This window comes from Pezoporus flaviventris, unplaced genomic scaffold (assembly GCF_033815535.1).
Source record: "Pezoporus flaviventris isolate CSIRO_AGI_PZ_B2104156 unplaced genomic scaffold, CSIRO_AGI_Pfla_v1 ptg000011l, whole genome shotgun sequence".
Lineage (NCBI taxonomy): Eukaryota > Metazoa > Chordata > Aves > Psittaciformes > Psittacidae > Pezoporus > Pezoporus flaviventris.
In genome coordinates this window covers 1,152,149-1,174,218 of record NW_026892559.1, presented here as the reverse complement: position 1 = coordinate 1,174,218, position 22,070 = coordinate 1,152,149, and the positions used below count along the sequence as shown (strand labels likewise).

Here is a 22,070-nt window from a genome sequence, read left to right as displayed (position 1 = left end):
CACCTTGAACATACATTTCATTGTCATTATCCACCACAGCAAGGTCTTTCTTATTTACAGATAAAGGCAAAATACAGTTGGCATGTTGCATGCATCAGGACAGTACCCATGCAATTCCTTTGTCCTCTGCAGAAAAGGATGAAACCAACAAACCAAAGAACCACTCATGTGCACCCCAGGTTTTGCCTTCTCAAATTAGGATTTGTGGTAAAGCATTGTGAGGGAGTTGTTTTAAAGGGACTAGGTGACCTCAGTATTACCAAGGCCCTTTGCAGCAATACCAGCTAAGACAACAACTGAGGATGATCACGGTGAGATACTGCATTTCTCAAGACCTGGTGGAGGTGGCAAAGGACCTTGGTGCTAGCATGGCACCTCCTTTAGAAGGTGTCAGGGCAGCTCATTTCCACCTTGCACCACTGCTTACTTCACTAGCGGGTCTCCACTTCCATGAAATCCTGTCAATACAAAAGGATAATTCAACACTTGGAAATCAAGGTTTATACCACTGTAACCTGCAAGCATGCTCTGTGCACAACAGCACTATGCTGGGGGAAGCAAGTGAAGCTGAGCACATTAGGGGCACAGTTTTTAAGAGGAAACTCAATATTTACTTTAAAGCAAAACATGCAGAGCGAACACAACAAGCTAGTCATCACCTCTCACCTTTGGGGAGCTGGGGGAGCCCATCCTTTTTTTTTCTTGTTCAATTGCTCAACACTTAAAAATTAACTCCTTTCCTCCTGTTAGTAATACTCATTTTCTGTGTCTGTTCTCATGGACCATAGAGCCAGGTAAGACAAAGAGACCAAATGGCTGCCTTTTTCCTGAACAAATCTCTGCTACAAAGTAGCTATACCAATATTATATGAATTATATTTCCTAATCTCTCCTGCCTGTGCCTGAAGGCATTTCCTCATACCTCCTTGGAAAACTGCATACTTAAACGCATCCCTCTTTATACCTTTCTCTGTCACACATTCCAATGCAACTGTGGCTGCCAGTGCACACAGTGCTAAAGAAATGGTATTAGCTTGTGGCTGCATAGCTTCAGAACTTCCTTTTTCTTGTGCAACAGCCTTTTAACCTCACAGGGCCAATCCAGAGCCCATTTGAAATCAACACACCGACTCCCACCGACCTTGGCAAGCTTTGGAGCACAGCCCAAATCCTCAGTGTCTCTTGGAGATTTTTACTTTTCCACTTAATTGATCAGAACCTGGTGTGATTCTTCCAGTACTTTAGCTCTGACTCTTCCAGAATAGTCTTTTCTGTTCCAAATACCATTCTTCCTCTCATGTTTCATTTTAAACAGCTTCAGCTACTTAATATATAGAATTTTTCAGGCATAAGTGTAAGAAACACGCTATTTAAAAACAGAAAGACAAGACAAATCAATTCATTGCAAAGTGAGATCCTTGCCAGGAAATTTCCAGTACCACCCAGTATTTTTAGCATTTGTAAAACTGAAAAAGCAAAACACAAAAACCAAGCAGGATTGTTTTGAAAGTTTTCACTTTTTATCTATTTTCCACCAGCTTCTGCTGAATATTTTATTGCCATGCTGCAACATATTTATAATTCATCTCATCATTTCTTCAAATTTGTTAAGGAAAGGAATTGTAGTACCTGTACAATCCTCTTGAAGTTCTTCTGTGAATATGGATGTTTTCTGGTCGTATTAGGAAACACTAAAATTCCTTACTTCAAAAATATTTATTTGTAATTGTCATGATCACTTAACAAATGGAAAATGGGTCTAATAAGCCACACTGTCTGTTCATTGCTCTTTCTGAAATGAATTCCTCAACACTGGGAAGAGAAAAAGTGTTTTCCTGTGGTTAAAAAAAGTCCAAATTGCATGTTTGAAATCTCTTCTAATAAAAAGAGCAAAGCAATAAGCGGATTATCTCTTTAAACATAGTATAGGAAGGCTGGAGGCCCCGGAGACATTTTCCATAGCCTCTATCTCTGATGCATAGCAACATTATCTTCAACTAGAGAGGGTCCTATGACCCTGGAGCTCAATTTTAATTTGATCTTCTTTAAAGAGGTTTCTGTGATTCCTCTCAAGTTATGCTGCATATTCTTATTTTGGGTTGGCTTTGTTTGGTTGTTTTTCTGTTGTTGTTTTTTTTTAATCTGAGATGAAACAGCCTCAGCTTTTGATCCACTGGTTTGATCGTGTTATATGGATATTTCACGTAACCTCTTCCCTATCAGAACTAGAATATGCATAAGCACAAATTGTAGGCAAGTTCCAGCTGACCCGAAAGAGAAAAGCTTGGATAGAAGATTCCCCTCTAGAGCCTCCCTCCAGTTGCTCTAAGTTTCAGAACAGGTCTGCCTGTGCAAATAACCTATGGGGTCAGGGTAAAGGAGACTTATACCCTTGGGAAATACTGGCCAGCTGAAACAAGGACAAACCTATTGCCTTTGGTGGGGCAGAGGTACCATGCCTGTTCCCGGAGAGGCTCAAAATCCCAAGTGATAACAACGCCCATTGCCAAAAAGAAGGAAACTGGGGAGCTTGACTTGAATATCTCTGGGCTGAAACCTGGCCCCAGACCCGCTTGGCTTATGCAGCGCCAGCAAGGGAGTTTCTGCAGATTCCCACCTCCTTGTTTCTCTTCCTTGTTCTGGAAAGGGCATTGCCACTGAGACAGGGGTATTTTCTGCCAGGCAGGGTTATTTTCTCTATTTTCCCATTCTCCGTCTTTATCTCTGTCTGTGCATCCAGTCCTCATCGTATACTGCTGTTATTGCTGAAGCAAAAGCATTTACTCGGAGGCACTGATTTGAGTCGGCTGAGTATGGTCACAGCAGGCATCTGTGACTACTTCATGGGATTAGCAGATTATGAGAAAGCATGTTTCACTGTGGGGTTCCTCAGAAAGGAAAAATGGGCAGGTGGATGCTTGGATCTTGGTTAAACTATGCATGAAGCCCTGATGACCGTGTCAGGAAAGTCGTAGACACAGGATCAGATGGACTGCTACAGGTCAGGATTGGAAGATCAAGACAGCAAGCAGGGAGGTCTCTGGATTGTCCCATCATTTACAGAGGATCGAGATTTAAGTATTTCAGCAATTCCAGGTGAGAGAAATCTGCACAGATCCCATCTGCACCATTTCTAAGATACATGTTGTGAGTGCTTGACAAAAGCAGCTTTGCTTTTGCATCAAACGGCTTTGCTGCAAAATAGCTCTGCTGCATCAGTGCAGACTGAGCCCAGTGGGATTTGAACAGATGCATTCTCTTGTTAATGACGGGCAGTTTAGAAGGAGCCAGGGGGGTCACAAGTCCCTCACGGTTGTGCCCTGAAGCCATTGTGGATCTCTGCAGAGAACTGGGGATGTAAGAGAGTAGTTCTGCAGTACAGAAAGATGTCTGGTCCACACAGGGTGAGATTTATTCCTGTTAGATATTCTCATATAGTGTATCACAGGATTCTTCTAGAGTTGCTTGCTTCTTAGGTGTCTGCAGAATGATGAAAAGGAGAATAAAGAAATGGAGGAAAATTATTCAAAAGGTGATGAATTAATTTTTAATAAGCAGACCCTGACATTTGTTCTGTTAGAAATGGCTCCAAGTGGTCTGCTGAAATGGAAGCTACTACAGTGAGAAATGTTGCTCTGCCATAGACAAATGTGACTAATCCAGCCCAGGGGATAAAGATGCCTCCTTTACTTGTCATTCTTCCCCCCAAAAGCTGTCAGACAGGAAGGGGAGGGAAAATTGGACTTGGTAAAAAAATAAATCACTTTGGATTCTGTGAAGGAGGAATTCCCTGACCTCCTCAATCCTGTTTCTTCAACAGTTGAGTCTATTCCTCACGACTGTTCCTTGTGTAGACAAGGCGCTGACAGACTGATATTTTAAGCGCTGTGTGGCACAGGCCTGCTGTAAGCAAGGTTACACAGCAAGTAGCTGAAATGCCACCGGGTGAAGGAAGTCCTACCTACACTAGCATTTTCCCTGTTGCCACCTCCAAAAGGAAATGTTTTACAAAATGCTGACTCCAGGCACCTGCAAAGCATGTGGGATTAAACCTCGCTACCCAAACTGGCTGACAGTCCAGCACGACAGCATGCAAATGCTTTTGTTTCAGAGGCTCTCTGCCCTGCTTCCCTTTACAGCTCCCTCTCCACAGACAGCATCCCGCAGCAAGGCCTGGCCTGGACTCTCTGCAGCAGGGTTGGCCACCATTCAGCAATCCCAGCTTCTGTTCACAGGCCAAACACACTGGCCCAGAAGTCTCACTCTTAAGGAAAACACCCTGTTATATTTTGGCACAGCCAGGTGGAGGAGGAGTGTCCCAGGTGGTCACAGCCCAGGATGACTGAGAGGGAAGCTGATGAAGGTGCTTGCACCAGCAGTGGAAAGCACCGACAAATTCTCCTGTGCAGCAATCACAGGGCACTGCCACTCACATTTCCTTCCGATCAGTACATGAATTCAGGACACTTGGTGGTGTCTGCTCTTGGTGTGAGACCTCATTTCATCCCCTCTCTTTGCTTTCTTCTTCGTTTCTCCTATTTCTGCTTCGACCTTTACCCCACCCTGGCTGAGACTATCAGCACCAGACCGACTCACACACAGATGCTTTTTTTATCTTGCTTTGCTCACGCTCTGTTTTACACACCCGCTACTCTCCAAAGCAGCAGTTGAGTGGTGTGGGGCACACACAGATTCAGCACAGCCCAGACAGCTCCACACTAGGGAGAAAAACCCACGCATACTGCATCTCATCATCCAGACTGAATCATTCCAAAGGGGGCAGCTGAGAAAGGTATACAGAAGAATAAATAGGACAGGGAGAATGGATCAGGATCTACTGCTCTCTCTATCCAGCTAGTTCAAAATGCAGCAGGAGCACAAAGCCAGGGACACTGTCTTTTCCAGCATGTATGATGCACTGGGGCATAAGACAGCCTATATAAAACAGACCATCCTTCCCCTTAGTGATCAGATACCTGCCACTGTCTGCTACCACCAACCACTGTTGTGCCACACCAGTAACTGCAGGAGGCTAGAGCCCTTGGGACCAGATCACATGGCAAGTAGCTCTGACACAGAGGAGGCTGCTGGATTTTAGACCACTGTTTCCTAAAAGGTGGGAGTTGTGAAAATGCCTCACATACTGGAAAATACTGTTTTTCAAGAAACAGAGGGACGATGTCAACTGAAGCTGGCACCATTCTCCACACTGCTTAGGCAACCTGGGGAACTCTCCCCAACAGGACATCAGTGGGAGGAAGCAGGAGACATTTTCAGGAACACTTTCCAATATTAGAATAATGGAGGTATTTTTTAACAGATAAGAGGTCTGGAGGGAAAAAGAACAACAAAGTTCTGAGGACAGGAAGGAAATGTTCCCTGGGGTGCCCAGTGCAAGTTTTGCCCCTGTGAAAGAGCTGATGCCTGCCAAAGGCATAGTAGAGGGCTGTGTGGGCTTCTAATCTGCTTCATGTGGCCCACACAACTGATCTTCACCTGCATATTCCTAGTTGCCGCTATTTTCACTATGCGTGCTTTTAGTTCCTTGTCTCTAACTCGTTACTCCCAGCCCAGCAAGAAGATCCGAGCTCAAAACATGCCCACACTGCCTTTTCCTTAGCCCCAGAACTGACAGAGACTGTATCAGCCCAGCCTTAGTTCAGACCATCTTATATTCTGCTACCATGAAGTGGCGCTCAGGTATTTAACGCCAGTGACAGCAAAGCTGTGTCCAGAGTCTGCCCCCAGTGCACAGATTCCTCTACCCCAGAGGACTTCTCAGCTGCCTAGATAACCAGGAAAGGACAATAGTGGAGACCAGCATCTGGCCAACCCTCTGTGCACATCCATCCTGTTCAGAGCAATGCCAAACCCCTCAATGCCTTTCAGCATACGTCATACAGCAAAGCATCTGCACAAAACCAGGACTGCCAGAACTGGTAGAGCTGCAGGAGAGAGGGTTCTGCTGGAAGAAGGAAGATGGGCTACATGTGCAGCCCAGCTGGTCAGTGGATGCCATGTCTCATTTTCTCCTTTCAGTGTGCCTGCTAGTGCCATGGTCACTCTGTGGGGTTTCTTTCCTCACGTGCCCAGGGAATAAGGGAGCTCTCCAAGAGCAGGGCCCCAGCCCTTACCTTCCCTGGAGGACTCTTTCTGGGTGACAGGTTGTTTGCATTGTCCTTGAGGATAGAATAGACATCAACTTGCTGCAAATCCAGGCACTGCAGAAGAAGAGAGAAGAGATTAAGGGTCAAATAAATTACTTAGGTTTAAGACAATTAATAGTCTACTGGGTTGTTCCCCATCTCATGCCTGACATTTTTTAGGAACTGCCATCTCCAAAATGTTGACATTCCTGACCTGAACTTGGGCAAACAGAAAATCCTTTTCCCCTGAAAGCTCTACAGTGCAACTGCATCATCTTCCTTTTTCAGGCTCACAGGGGCAGGCTTTGATGTTACCTACCCTGTGTAAGGCAGTGGAGAACAATGCCAATGCTACCACTTTCTTCCACTTCAAATTGTCCCAGAATGCAGGATAAAGACCCCTCTGCCTCATGGAAGGATATTGTGCACCATGTGGACCACAGGTAATGGGCAGTGCTCTGCACCCAGAACTGTTTAGGCACCTGACACCCACAAGCTTTTGCTCATGGTTATTCTGGGCATACAAAGGTGAGAAGAGGGGCAAGGCTGAAGGTCCTGAAGCACAGGGGCTGACAAAAATGGGAAACCCTACCTCAGGCGAGATTCCTGTTTATTATCTGTTTTGTTCTTTTTTTTTTTTCCCCAAGCTGAATCTCTCTTTTCTTCTTAGAGTGAGCAAAGAACAATAATAATAAAAATCAATACACTCCCAGGCCCTCAAACATACCCGTGGTCCCACACAGCTACACAAACATACACATGCCCTGCATGAATATGCACCCACTGGTCCCCCAGGTAATCATGTCACAGGAGATGCGTGTCAGTTTGAGTGATGTTCCAGATCTGCCTGAAGGATCAAACATAACAATCAGGAGGACTTTTCCGTGTGTGTTTCAAGGATGACAGCAGGTTGCCAAGGTGGCTGTTTCTCTGGCAACAGGAAGATGGGAGGAGCTCCGGCCGCAAGAGGGGCAGATGGTATTAGTGGAGAGACTGCAAAGGGAGCGAGGCGCCCTGCAACGCAGCAGAGGAAGAGCAAAATATGGAGGCCCGTTTCTGGGGCTGCCCAGTCACCTGAAGCCTCATCATTTTATCCAGAGCTACAAACACTCAGTATCTTTCGGGATCATGGCCAGCAGGATGGCGGTTTGAACAGGACCAGATGATAGAGGAGCAGCATTTGCAAGTGGCGCTTGGAACAAACAAGCACTCGGACAGGAGGGGAGCGCAGAGAATGGAGCACCACATGGCACTCCCATTCCCACCCCTCCTTTGGGAACAGTCAAATTATTTCACCTGGCTTCTCCCCATTCCCAACAACCCGCTTGCCTACACAGACATTCCCAACTATTCACATGTGCACTCGCGCACATGGAGAATCCCATTTCCCCATTCTCATTTTCAATTCTCTTTGTGATGCTCACAGTGAGGACCCCATCCCACATGCTGCGCTCCCAGCAGCCTGGCACTGTGCCCCCTTGGCAGGACAACAGGCAGCCTCTTTCACTGCTCTAGTCTGACTCCACTCGCAAGCAAGAAGGATCCTTTTGGCGTTTAACCTCCAAAAATCATTCCCTCCCTCCTCAAGCCCTCTTCCCATGGAGGCTATTGACAGTGCTGGTCCTTTGCTGGCTCCTTGGAAAGCTGGTTTCTCCAGTCACCATTTGCAAATTAATTACTTTTCCTTGGTCGCTGACCACCTGCTACTGTCACAGTGGAGGCACAGAGGCCTCTCTCCTCCCTGCTGGCAGATGCCTGCCCATCCCCGAGCAAGCAGCCTCCTTGTCTCCCTCGCACCATGAAAAGCTCCTGTGCTCTGGAACCCGCCTGCACTGCAGGGGTTCTGTTTGCTGCTCTAAAAAGCTTATTTGAAGTGTAAAGTGGATGAAGCGAGTCCCTTGGATTGTTATTTCCAAGCTGCTCATTAACAAGGCAGCTGAGCTGGAAGACAAGAGGGAAATACAGGTTTGGGTCCGGGCAATGCAGTGAGGTAGAGCTGCTCTAGTGATGCAGGAGGGACAAAGAGGTCAAGGAACAACTGGCAATGTAATGGGAACAAAGAGGGTGCCCAGCGGCCCTCTTATTATCAGGGCTTTTTGCTACTTGCTGCTTTTCACTGCATAAACCTACCCCCAGGACCACGAGGTGAACAGTGACACCTGGAAGAGCCAGCGGGGAAGGCATTTGTTCTTAGAGATACTCAGCAGGATGGCTTTGCAGAAGGTGTGCTAGGACCCTTCCCACACCAGGGGTGAGCCTTGTTGCTGTGTAGGATAACATGTCATGAGCTGCACCAGCCTGTTCCAAGCCTTTGCTTTGATGTCCAGTGCTGCCTCCTGTCGCTCCTGCTCTCAGTTCCAGGCCTACAGGGACACTGCGGTTCCTTGATGTGACTTGTTTCCAGAGTCTGACCTCTTGCTTTTCCCCACAGATAGCCCATCTGGAATGTGCTGGCCTCCTGTCCCATTCCCTAATCACTGACCTCCTTCTTTATCTCATCACTTGGAGTTACGTCTCACGTGTCCTTTCCATTTCCTTGCCTTAGCTTACCGCAGCACTGAGGACAGATTTCTACCCTCCCCATGGACTAAGCTCTGTGTTCAACACCCGATTTAACAGCAGCAGGTTTTCACAACACACCTAGATTCAAGCACAGTGTGCAGAGCTGGGTTTACACCATGCAGAGTCCCAACACAATTTGGCAGCGGATCACCAGTCATCTTTCAAAGGAAATAGGGTTTGTCGACTTCCCACTCCCTTCACGTGTCCTGAGGGCCCATCCAACACAGGGTCCCCACCCCAGGGCTCTGGCCCTCTTTCCTCCATGCTCCCTCCTGCTCTCATCATGTGCCATGTGTGCGGCTGGAGCTGCTGCTTCATGCCTGAACGAGTCACCCCGCAGCAGCTGCTCCACGATAAAGGACCCTCCATTGGGTGGGCTTGTGCCCCCCAGCACGCACAGGCAGGAGGTGGTCCAGGCTGCTTACAGCTCTGCCGAAGAGGGCTGAGTGCCTGCTCTGCACACCATGCTGGCTGCGAGCCCTGCACAGCTGGTGTGTGGTTAACGGGCCTCAGGGAAGGCTGCCTGGGCCAGGTCCATAGGGCTGCGGCAAGCACAGAGGCTCAGCCAGCTCCAGGCACTGCCTGTGCCTAAAGCTGCCTCTGCTGGCTTGCTGGATTAGCCTTCGCGGGGCCTCCTGAACAGAACAACATGATGAAACATGTAATTAAGATGGAGCTAAGGATGCATGACGAGGCCGACTGAGCGAGAAATGGATTTGATTTTTTTTTGTCTCCTTGCAGAAATCATCCACTTCAGCAGGAAACTACCCATTTGGATTTTTATAAGCCTGAATTAAAAATAAATTACTTGATACAAATGAAAAGGTTTATAACCTGCAACCTCCTTTACCCAAAGCATTGCTTTTTGCCCAGAATAAACATATCACATACAATACATAGTGGTTTCTTTGAAACCTCTGCTCCAAAAATTCAAGGGCCACAAAATGGTGCACCCCCTCCCCCGCCTGTGAAGTGAGAATGAGAACAGGGCAGGCCCATCCTCTTGTTCATATCTGCCCCTGATCAGGTCTCCTACCTCCTTGGCAGAGCTTTGCTCCTCTCTGTAGTACATTCTCCAGGGCTTCGCTTTGTTTAGTTTAAATGATTAATGCAGCAGAGCTCACAGGTTTTCCTTGGAGAGACATTTCCAGCCCTCACAGACCCTGCAGTTAGAATGGTTTCCTAATATTCAGGAAATATCCTTCTCTACTCACTTTCATTTTATGCCTCCTTGTTTGTCCCACAGATCACGGGGGTGGGGAAAAAAACAACCCTTCCCTTTGTCATGGAGCAGCCCTCCCATGGGAGTAAAAGGAGAAAAAGGAATCCATTTTAAATGGATCTGGATGGGTTCTAAATGGGATTAGGGGTCGTGGTTACTTGAGGTAGCTGAGGTCTGGGTCTGACATTTCAGGAGAGATACTCCAATCTTATTACCTATGATGCTGAGCCTACTGGCCTTGAGGTGTGGGAGCAGTTGGTGTTCCCCAGTTTGGGGAATGGAAAAGGAAATCCTGCACAATGAAAGTGGGAGATGCTCCAAGAAAGAGACTCCTTTCACTTTCTTCCTGCCCTTTTCTCCCTGAGAGAGAGAACTGCAGGGTCTGTGACACTGACACCAGTTAAGGTGTCACAGCAGGAGCTCTAATCAGCTCAGGTTGTTTTGGGGGAGCACATCTCTCTGCCCCTTTCCCAAGCTGTCATTCTCCAGCTGGGAATGTCATGCCCATGAGACACTCTACAGTACAAAGTGGGGCTAAGATCCTGTCTTTCTTCCTGCCTCCTGGAAGACCTTCCTCTTCTAACACCAGGAACCCCCTCTGGCCCAAAGCTCTCTGCTGCTACACTGCTGACAGGGGAAAGGGTGCTGCCCCACAGGGCACAGTGCAAGGCTTTGGCACTGGGGAGGCCATGAGTGGGACCAGGATGGAGACACACCACATGCATAGTCCTGAGAGGAGCTAAGCAGGGCAGAGCACAGGGTCATCAGTACCAAGCTGGTGCATGGGTATTGCTTATGTTTCGTATAATGATACTGGTGCTGTCTGCACCATGGCAGAGCAGGAAAAGGAAGGGTTCTACCATGATGCGAAGAGAAAGGAGGGAAGGTGATACTGATACTCACATCATAGACAGGAGATGGTGGTAGTGGGACGGCTGAAGGGGGTTGGGTTTCCACCTTCCATCTCAGGATATTTAGCTGGTTCCTTTTAGGGCACAACACCTGGTCAGGACAAGACACCAAATGATACATTTGGAGCAAACACCATCTTCCCAAAGTGAAATGAACACCAATGTAATGTTGAAGCCAGCTGCTCACATACTCCCTTCCTGTTTTCACAGGAAAGAGTGCTGGCACTCTGCAACATGTGGCCTGGTCCCTTTCCTCACCACAGGGTTAAATGGTCTGGTGACTTACCCTGGAGCAGTGGAAAGGAGAACTGGGCTCTGTGCATTCATAGAAATCACTTCCACCACTGAAACTTAGGTGGATGGAGAGTTCAAGTATTTAACAGCGCACAACAATGCTGTAGGCCAGAGAGTAAAGCAGGGCCCTGTTCAAAGTGTGCAGGGGGATTTCAAAGAAACAAGATGACTTCTGTGAGGATTTGGCCAGGAAGCTTTTGCTAATACACAGTCTAAAGAGCACAGATGACCATTAATGATGACATATAGTCAGTGATATGCTAATGTACAAGTCCAGCATGTGGTTGAAGGAAGGTCTCTTCCTCTGAAACGTTTCGTGTATCAGATGAGTTCTCCTTGAGCACATTTCATCCATGCACAGATAAGGGTTAGCCCTGCTCAGCAAGCAAAAGAAGAGGCAGAAAAGGCAGAAGGCTTTGCTGAGTATCTCTGTTCTAATTCAGAAAGAAGTGGGATGATTATATTCACATCACATGAAAACGATGAACTGCTTTCCAGTCCATTAGTAACTAAGGAGGATGCTAAATAGCTTCTCTTAAAGATAAACATTTTTAAACCAGCAGGTCTGAGCAAGCTGTGGTGAGAAATATGGGCTGTGTTCTGCAGGAGGGCAAATGGAATGTCTGCAAGATCTCTTTGGGCCCCAAGGAGAGCCCGCAGGTCTGAGACTTGCTGGCCCACCTCAAAACCTAGAGATGCCAATTGGCAAGTCGTGACAGTGCCTCCCTCATCATCCCCATGGAGATGCTGTCTAGGCAAACAGAGATGGGGGCCCATCTCCAGCCTAGTCACTCTACTGCTCACACCCCTTCCCCCTCCATCAGACTGCCTGCAAAGGAAGTCTCACGAGATTAGCAGGTCTGCCAACTGCTGCCATTCTGTTTTCAACCTCCTGATGTCTGACTGTGTGTGCTGAAGCCTGATGCTCCTTGGAGTCATACTGTACCACTAGCACAGCCTCCACATAAAAATGCATGCAGAGTCTGCTGTTGTGTTGGCAGAGGGCAGTTTGAAAAAGTAAATATGGGGCATACTCTATCTAGAAAAAAACAATCCCCAAATTCCATTCTAAAAGACACCAGGGGGTTTTAAGCCAGCCTGGAGATCTCTGGAAGAATGCAGAGGATGTTATTCGAACACCTGAGGGTGGCAGTACTAGGAGCAATAGGTTTCCCACACACAGGTATTCCAGTATCATAATTCCAGATTTTTTTCCATAGGGCCCCTGTCTCATCCAGATCTTCAGCCCTACTTTTGGCTTTTCTTCTCTTTCTCTCTGCATCATTTCTTCCCCACTCCTGCTTTCCTTTTTGCCCTCAGCTACTCATCCCAGATTCTACTTCCTTACCCAGCTGATCCCAACCTGTGCTACTAGTCTGCTCACCTGAAGGGCCCTGTCAGTTCAGTCCTAACACCCTCCTCCAAGCTCCAGTGCTTCCTCACTCCAGATTCCAGTCCCAGTTTCCCTTCTGAGGCTCCTTCCAGCCTCACAGAATCACTGCTGTTGGAAGGTGCCTCTGGAGATTGCCTTGTTCTATCCCCATCTGCTCAAAACAATGCCAACTAAAGCAAGTTGCTCTTCAGGTCCTTGTTTCCCTTTTTTTTCCAAGTTAATTGGGACTTCCACACAGGCTTCCTTCGCGTCCTTGTCCAGACCTTCCCTCTCACTCTGCCTCTTAATGTTTTCTCTGTCAAACAAAAGCTGGGCTTTGGTCTGGTCTGGCTCTGGTCCCCATCCCCTCCATGTTGCAAATCGCTTTTTTCTATAGTGCCTGAGCCATGGCTCAAGAGCGCAGTTGTACAGCCTTCTTGCAATCAGGTTGTGCCCTTGAACCAGAGTAGTCCCCATCATGAAAGAGGATTAGAAATGGGGAAAGTCCTGCCCTCCGCCTGCCACCAGGGCTGCCACAGACTCGCTTGAGTGCACAGGACATTACCTGTCTAAGTGGCACCATGTGGAAAAGCAGCCTCACAGGGGCTCCTTTAGACAACTGAGCAGGCACAAACTGCAATTTTCCAAAAACCCATCACAAGACTACATCTTCTTGAATATTCTCAGGGCCAGCACAACTGCTAGTGTGACTTCTTGCTTTGTGCCAGATCCTTGCTTTAAAGCAGAGTATGCTGGAGTCCAAATGATTACCAGAATTTCTTTAATGGACAAATCAATGACACATTTTGTCTCTCCTAAAATCTTTTTTTCTCAGAAAGACCCCCCAAAAAAAAAATAAAAATCAAACCTAAAGAAGCAGACACCCAACATGGAAAATTTCAGCACAGGGACTTCCAATCCAGCCAAGTTAGAAGCAAATGAAATAAATTCCTAGAATGGGTTGTGTCAGATATTGCTTTTTATTCAGTTATAACTTGCCTTTCTTTTCCACAGAAGCAGGGATGTTGCAGCTATGCTCAATGCAGCAAGAAGAACTGTAAAGGTAATGAGGACTTCCCACCCATAAGAGGTCTCTACATACCCTGTACCTGTAAGAAAGAAGGCAAAAGATTCACAGTGTGAGTGGAAGTTACAATCCTGCTGTATCTTTAACCCTGGAGAAAGTCTTGAGAGAACTAAAAGAGAGAAACAGTGCGGAATATGGTACTGCAGGTGCTCACACCCTGCAAAACCTTCAGTCTGACTGAACAGAAAGCAGGGTGCAGCCAAGGAATCACACAAAATAGACAGGATATAAGCAGCTGCACTTCATATTGGTTAGAGGGAGGGGACATATGAGAGCCAAGAAGGTGGTAGGTAGAGGCTGGCTACTAGGGTCTTTAGTGGTAGGGGCAGAAAGACAGATGGTGGAAAGCACACAGGCCACACAAACTAGCAGGGTGGATACTGTAGGCATCCTCTGACCAGTGCAGCAAAGCTATTTCATCACAGCTCTTTGCATTTACACTTTCTAAGAAGTTTTCCATATCTAGCATTGCATTCAGTAGTGCAAATCCAGCCAGTCAGCAGCATGCATGTCTGTGCATTAATGGAACAACTGACCCCTTGTACCACATGGGAAAGGGGGAAGGATTACAGTGAGCCTCTGACGTGTTTGTGAGCCCCCAACAGTGAGTGCCTAGCCTGTAGGTCTGATTATGGCAAGAACCCTAACCATTGACCTTGCAGTCAACCATCTCTGTCACGCTGCTAAAGGCCAAAGCACACTGTCTCCTGAACAATAACACCTAAAAGCACACCCTGACTCCATGCCCAGGCTCCCCATTTAGACCCTGGCTTTATGCCTGCTGTTCCCAGGAGGCTGCAGCAGGGCAGATAAAAATCACTGCAACTTCATGTCCCATCTGCACACTGGGAACAGTAGCACAGGTCACCTGTGCAAAGTGCATTTAACTCTGATGGCATTAAGTATTTGGCATAAAGTATTATTCCCACCTGACTTCATAGCATGTTTGGGCAGAGAAAAAGAAGAGAAAAGATCATCTTTTCATAGCCAGATCCAGCTGATTTATAACCACCTACCCTTTCTTTCTGGTTGTTTGCTTACCTCTAGCAAGGACAAACACTCCCTTTCCCATCTTGTGAATGTTATTCCATTTGACGTCACAGTAGTATGTGCCAGTAGAAGAGATGTTTTCAAGGGGCCTGATTATGTGTTTGTAAGATACAGTAGCAGTCTTATTCTCTTCTCCAGGAGGGATGGTTACACTTTCCAACTTACTGTAAATGGATGTTTTCTGGCCCAGTGAATTAATCCAGTAATAGAAGATTGAAAATGTGGTGTATTTCGGCATATAAGGGAAGATGACTGTACAGGGGATGGATATTCCTTCCTCAAGCAGTGCAACTTGGATTGGAGGCTTCTGCTGTACATTGACGCTTGCCCCTGTAAGGGTAATAATGGTTAGCAGTCACCTAACTCACCTAACATCACTTGAAGTCAGGAGCAGCCTGCTGCCCCAAAGACAGGGTCACACTGAAAGCAACTGTATGTCAGGAAGTGCAGCCGTAGCACGCAGTGTTGGCCCTTGTCAGAGATGGAGTGATTCAGAGCACGTGCCCTGTGTGATCTGCCACATCTCTTAGGTAATTGCTGTATGATTTGCGATAGCCTATTGCATTCACAGGCTTCCCCTTTTCCCTTGTGAGCTCCTCTGTACAACACCAGTGTGCAGAAAGACAGGAAATGAAGCAGGAAGTGAACTGATTTTGCAGTGGTGTGAGACTGTATTTACAGCAGATGAATAGAAAGCAATTTTCCAAGACAAATGCTAGCTGGGCATCTCTTGAAACTCCCAAGTTACAAACCTCTGTTTGGGCATCTCCATGTGGCCATGCGATGGCTGTGGCAGTGAAGGTGCTGTAGGCAAAGCAGGTGTTGTAAGTGGACTGTGTGTTTCTGAAGCACGAGTGAGGAAGGAAATTACATATTCTGTACAGGGGCCAGCACCAGGGCCATGAGAAATAAGACACCGCTTAATCACTCCAGACTTTTACTGCTGTAAATGAGCAGCAAAGCACAAGACTCAATGCTAGATATGGGAACTATCTGCAGAAGACTGCAGATCTTAAGTATCTGTATGTGACAGTATCTTAGGCAGAGAGATGGGATATCATGCCCTTCATGGCTTCCTCCTTACACAGACAGGGCTGTTGAAAGTGATCTATCACTGCAATTCTTTAGACAATGATGTTGGGAGTTACAAGAGAGGATGAATAAGCACAGATGGAAAATCACACCATAGTTAACTCCCTGTTTTGTTTAATAAAAAATAAAATGCTAAGAGTGAGCCATGGGTTAGTAAGGAGCCCAGGGTGCAGGACCTCTTTTGCTTCTCAGCTGAATCCAGGTTTAACATCAGGCAGTCTCAGAATCTGTTTGTTTAACAGCTGACATGACACCACATATAGAGCAACTTAAGAAAAGGTCCCTGGAAACTACCATTGTCTTTAAAAAAGGAACTGGAAACTTACACACAAGTCTTCTTACAAAATGAAGGATTCTTTCAGAGACATGAAAATAAAAGGTGGGGGGGGGGGGGGGGAAGGAGTAGAGAGAGAAAGAAGGGGATAGGCATGCTTTTCCATTCATGCTTTTGATGGGATTCCCTGGAGTTCTGCATTTATAAGCAGGCTCATAACAAGGCATTAAACCTGTCCCTGAGAACAGCCAGGCTTGCTTTCCTGTCATCATGCACTAATGCTGCATCACAACAGCAGCATCACCTCTGCACAGTGGGACTCGTGTTGGAAAAGGCAACTCAGCCATAGGACAGCTGAATGCTAAGCACTGAGGAAGGGTCATGGGGGGCAGTAATGGAGGAAGAGTGTGGCCACTGTCCAGAAAGGACTGTTAGGAAGTAACGTCCATAAAGAAAAATCCTCTACAGATGATATATAGCCAGGGACAATGGCTGGAGAGTAAGGAAGAGCTTAGTTTACATCACTAGAAAAAGGTTCCTAGCTGTAAAAGAAACTGAGATACAGTACAGTCCTAAGGGATGTGCTTAATTCATTGTGAGCATGCAGTCCTGTGGACACTAGCTACAGCATTGTGGAAAGACGGTGACAGAAAATCCTGCAGACACTGTAGGAGTGATAACCCGAGTGGTTTCTTCTGGGCCTTATTTTCCAAAATCATTCATCACCCTTCTCCTGATCTCTACCCAGCAGAACACACATGAATATAGTTTCTACACAAGACATGGCTAAGCACTGCTGTAACAAAACAGAAGAGCAATCCATCTTCTTACAGTATCCCAGGGGCCATTAGTTTGAGAAGAACATACTGGGGAAAAAGCCGAACCATTTTATTTAGGTTATCTAACCCTTCTCCCATGTTCCTTCTTTCCTGAGGATTCTCTCTCTCTGCTTTGAAATGCTTAAAAGACAGAAATAGCAGCAGCGTGCCAATTCCTAGAGGGAATCTCTGGAAATTAGCAAAAGATAGCAGCTGGAAACACTCTAATATGAACAAATGTGAGAGTAAACAAAAGGAATAAAAACTCACAAGTTTACCTCCACACTGAAGCAACCAAAGAAACAGGAAGGTGACTTTTAGAGTAGAGGCCATGATGAGGGGGTCAAAGGCTGGAAGAGAGCAACCAGACACATAGATCCAAAAGGTGAAAGAGATGGAGGTTGTCAGGTATTTCCACGCGTGGGCAGCTGGTTGATCCTCTCCTGTTTGTGAATGGATGTCAGGATGTACACACACTGCTTTTGCCAAGTTGTTCCTGGCAGCTGCAGCTCTTCTGCTTTTCAGTAAGACTCCTCCCCACACCAGGTTTCATATCTCTGTACTGTTACAGTGGTGTTACACCTACCAGTAGGTGCCCAAAGATTAGACTACAAACTCTTCAATGCATTGAGCTTTGTCTCCCGATGACTATAAAATATCCTACTCATTCCAAGCAAACTTTGTCACCTTTCACAATGACCAAAGCCCGATGTTGGACTAGGGAAAAAAAATGCGCTTTGACTGATGCTGACTGAGGCCATTTGAGGTGAATGTGGTCAAATTCAGGGAAGGATTCAACTGATTCTGGAGCAATGGGCAAGCTTAAAAGTGGCACAGTGGGATTTTTAACCATAATTTTGCACGGATTTGTTTACACAGTTGTTTCGGAACAGCTATTCCTGAATATCTCACTGCATGGACCATCCAGGTTTTGGAATAAGGGCACATTACTTCTACTTATCTTCATCAAGTGCTTTGTTCACATGAGGAAGCTACTGAGCAGCGCCACGGGGTGTGGATTCAGGGCAGAGTAGCAACATTAAACTCCTCTTTTATGTGAACACTCAAGTGTGGGATCCCCTGTTTTGCCTTCAACACAGGAAACAAGTACTAACATCAGCAGTCAGTACAGAGGAACAGCTCCGCTGTATTCTGGACTGTACAAAACTTCCCTCCACAGCCAACTCCTCTACTAGGTCACTTTGGAGAAAGGCACTCTTATTCCAGAAGTGAGAACAACGGGACAGCAAATTCATTCCTAATGGCTGGGATGTTTCAGATCCACACAGCTGGCTCTGAATCAGCTTCGCTATACAGGCAAGCCTTAAGAAATCTATTGTAGGGGAATCTAAGGAGAGCCCTTTGAAGAAGAAAACCCTCTTTTTGTGGGAGGATCCTGCCGCCTATACTCATGAAGAGTCTTTGATTTTGATGAAAGCCTGTTTTTAGCTAAGAAATCTGCAATGCAACAGCTGAGCAGTGTCTGACTCAAAAAAACCCTAATGCCTGAAAGGTCTTAACTTCTCTCTTGGCAGCTTCCTCCTTTCGTACTTTTTTTTGTGAGACATTTGTGCTGTCCACAAGAAAGCACTATGCTGCAATTTCAAGGGTGCCTGCACACATGGGGTGCTTTGCTGTGGAGATTGGTAGGAGACAGCTGTGCAGGAAATACTGAAGAAGGTAGATGAGCCTGTCATCAAAATTGCTCTCTATGAGTTATCCCTCCAGACTTTGTAGGAGCAAGGTTTGCTCCAAAACCACCTTTGGTTTACAGCATTTTTCCTCCTGTTCAGCCTGGACAGGTCCTCCGGAGGAAGGCATCTTGACACAGGGGGTGGCTTGCAGCTGCAGCCACTACCGCCCCCAGAGACCAGGGATGACTCCAGTACCTTCCTGAGAGAGAGCCCTGACAGATGGGGAGAGGAGCAAGTGGCTTCGTATGGCTCTTGAAGGCTGGTGCAGCAGCTGCACTCCTCCAGGGAAGGTTTAGCCCAGATTAGCCAAAACCAACTCCTCTCCCCAAGACATGCTGACGTGAGCTGCACGAAGCTGGTCTCAGCTGGAAATTACTCCTCGCAGGTCTTAATGCTGAACAGCAAGGACAATCAAGAGCGGTAACAAGACACTTGGGGCTCACTTGGTGTTTCAGATATGTAGGCACAGATCAGGCAGCTGTGGCTCTGAGGGGCTGTTGGAACACAACAGTGCTCAGCAGTGTTTCTCAGGCCTGAACAACACCTCAAGGTACTTGGAGGAAGGAGGGAGAAGGTCTTACTACCCTCCTGTGGAAGAGCTCTGCTGAACAGTGAGGGCCTCCTCTGCTCTTCTATCATGCTCATCCCCATGGTAGCACACAGCTTTGCAATTTCCAACATTGATGTATTTCTAGAGGACAGAACATGCTGCTCCTGTCAGTAATGTGTTTTAACTGTTATCAGCATTTATCTGCTTCAGGAATTCAGAGCGATAAGTGGATTAAGTGCGGTAGCTTTGTGAGGCTGCTGGGTCAACATCATCCTTCCGTCTTTTCCCTTCTCTTCCTAAAAACAACCCCGTTGCCACTCTAAATGCCAACTCCTGGAAGTATCACCCTCTGGAATAAAAAAAAAATATATATATAGATCTAGTATTTCAAAAGAGATCACACATAAAACCCAGCTGTGGGATTAGAGGCACTGCACGGCCAGAAATACTTTCACTGCTGGGATTTGCTATGGTAGAGCTCGCTGAAAAGAAATGGCTTTGAAATGACTACCCAGCAGCTATTAACTGCAAGACAGGATGACATTCTGTTCCTCAGAGCCTAAAGGGAGCCTGGATCTTTGAATGTTAAATTCTAATTCAATTTGGTCTGGAGATTCTGGACTGGGTTTTAACTCTGGAGACATAAATGGTGGAAGATGAAGATGAGGAAGATCGGGAATTTTGTGTTTCTATTGCCAGCCTGTAGCAGGGCTGAACTGATCCTCCCTAAAACTTAGGTTTTGGAGCCAACCAGAATACCTGTGCCAAAGGAAATAAATTATAAAGCTCCAAAGGAATAGGTAGTTGTATGACCTTCACTCATGCATTATACAGTACACTGCTATATGTGAGCTGCTCCCTGCAGCATGATGAGGAGGGAACTAACTGCCTGTCCAGCTGTAGCCCTGCAACAGCACAGACCGCTCAGGATCTGTATGGCTTGGTTCTTCTTTTGATGCAGGGAATGCTGATCACTTCCTGAGACTAAATACATGATTGGGCTAGGTGCTAGCAACAGTTTCTGCTCCTAGCTGTAAAGTGTCCATTAATTTCACTCAAGCCCTGTTAAAAGCCCGCGACAGTGGCCAGCATTCCCAACTGTGAGGAAAAGCACATTGCTCTGGCGCGCACAGAGGACGAGTTTGGGCAAGCGCCGAACCTACCAGAATTGCCTGTTCACAGCTGTGTCCAATGTACACCCACAAGTAAAGGCACATACACACACGTGCCCACACATGCCCCCCCCAGCCAACTCCAGGCAAAGCATTTATTCAAACAAAAAGGCTGCTGCTAGCCAAGGCAAAAGCACTGCTGCAGAGACCACAACAAAGCCTCTTTATTGCTGAAGCGTTTAACACCACAACCATCCAAAAGAGAAACACCGCTTGGCGCAGAGAAAAGCTGCAGCAACTCAGCGAGCCTGATTGCAGAGAGCGCTTCAGAGCATTCCCCAGCACGGCAGCTCCGGATTTGCTGCCTTGTCAGAGACCAGCTCAATCCCCCATCGCTGGAAAGCCAGCCAGCGGCAACTCACGCACCTCTGAGGATTCACAGTCTCTTTGACTCCTCTAACTCCAGACTCCGAGGCGTACAGTTTCCCTCCGTCTGGCGGCAGGAGCGATAGGAGAGCCAGCGCGAGCGGGGCTGTACCTCTGCCAGCAATTTTACCACTGTTGTGTGTCGAGTGCCTCTCCAGCAGGGCTGGATGATGCCGAGGTAAAAGCTGCCAATGCCCTCGCTATGTTTCTACCCGTTGAACTGCTCTAGGGAAGAGAACAATCAGCAACTCGAGGGGAAACCAGAAAAAGAAAGGTGTTGACACTACCGTGGGGAACGGAGGGGGCACTTCTGAGATTCCCTTTCACCAGCAGAACCAGCCTGCCTCAGAAATCACCCCGCTCCTGCTCTTTTTCTGTTCATCTACTGGAAAGATTCCCAGAGACTAAATTACCATCACACGCCTGCTGCGCTCGCAGGGGCTGATGCTGCGTGGCTGAGCCTCAGCGCCGCCGTGTTCCCTGCAGCTCCTCTTCACGGGCTCCTCGTACAGCCCGTGTGGCATGCCGGGCCGAGCCGGACTTATCCTGGAATGACTTTTTGCCTTCTCGGGCTGACACCTTCCCGCAGAACACCTGCCTGGCCGGGCCTGCGGCTGAAGCGGGGCCAGGCAGAGCCGCTCTGCTAACGGCACAGCGGGGCACGCTTCGTCCAGTCGTGCAAGGGGATAAAGCTCCCCCCCGCCCCGAGGCGGCTCACCCGCACCGGGAAGAACAGCAAAGCCGCCTCGGCCGAGGGTCACCCGCCCGCCGTCATCGAGCCCCCGAGTCCCGGCCTGGCTCTGAGGGGCGGCGGCCGTTACCCGCCAAACCCACGCCCTTGCCCACAAGATGGCGCCGTCGCCCCGGCGGCGCACCGGCTCCGTCCCTGCTCCCGCCGGCCGGCGGGGCCCCCCTCCGGCCCTGACCCGCGGGCAGCCGGCGGTCAGCAGCGGTAACTGCGGTTGTGCCGCCGGCGTTTCGGCTCAGGCCAGCTGCACACGCGGGGCCTGGCTCGGACAGGTCCCGCGTGAAAAGCCGGTGTTGTACCAGGCCCGGCCTCCTGCCCGCACCCACCTACCAGGTCACTGCGGGAGCTGCTGTGTTTCACACCCAGTACTGCTCGGTGGAGAAAACGAGCAAAACCAGCATCTATTTAAGGCAAAATTAATGCTAATTAACCGTAATGGACAACTCGAAGGACAACATTTACTCAGCAAGCTGCAGATACTGCAGCAGCAGGCAGAAGATGGGGTGAGAGAAAGGAAAATAAGCCTTAGGGTAGGCTCTGCCAGATGCACAGCCTCACTGCAATGGGGTTAATCCGTTCCCCTTGTCTGCCGCCCTTCTCAGCCCTCTGCTGCCAGAGGTCCATGCCCCTGCAGCAGCCCCGACCTGTCGCCCCGCACACATCTGCCCCAGCAGTTCAGAAGCCATCCATCCTATACCAAGGGTGCTGTGGA

The 22,070-nt window shown here is 47.8% G+C and overlaps 1 protein-coding gene and 1 long non-coding RNA gene across 3 annotated transcripts; both read right to left on the bottom strand.

Annotated features, from left to right (window-relative positions):
• Positions 1-601: 601 nt before the first annotated feature.
• Positions 602-17,496, bottom strand: NFAM1 (NFAT activating protein with ITAM motif 1). Its single transcript, XM_061450667.1, is given in 10 exon segments — positions 602-3,480; positions 6,135-6,221; positions 10,834-10,932; positions 13,507-13,616; positions 14,636-14,974; positions 17,107-17,164; positions 17,167-17,231; positions 17,234-17,287; positions 17,290-17,334; positions 17,337-17,496. Coding segments are annotated over 10 exon segments (1,077 nt in total). The 3' UTR covers positions 602-3,420.
• Positions 17,497-17,661: 165 nt separating this feature from the next.
• Positions 17,662-21,359, bottom strand: LOC133267937 (uncharacterized). Of its 2 annotated transcripts, none has more exons than XR_009742922.1 (3): positions 20,611-21,359; positions 19,107-19,421; positions 17,662-17,917 (listed from the first exon to the last, which is right to left on the bottom strand). It is a non-coding gene; the product is annotated as an uncharacterized LOC133267937 (long non-coding RNA). The 2 variants fall into 2 exon arrangements; XR_009742921.1 differs by lacking the exon at positions 17,662-17,917 and having other exon boundaries at positions 17,932-19,421; positions 20,611-20,835; positions 21,024-21,359.
• Positions 21,360-22,070: the final 711 nt, after the last annotated feature.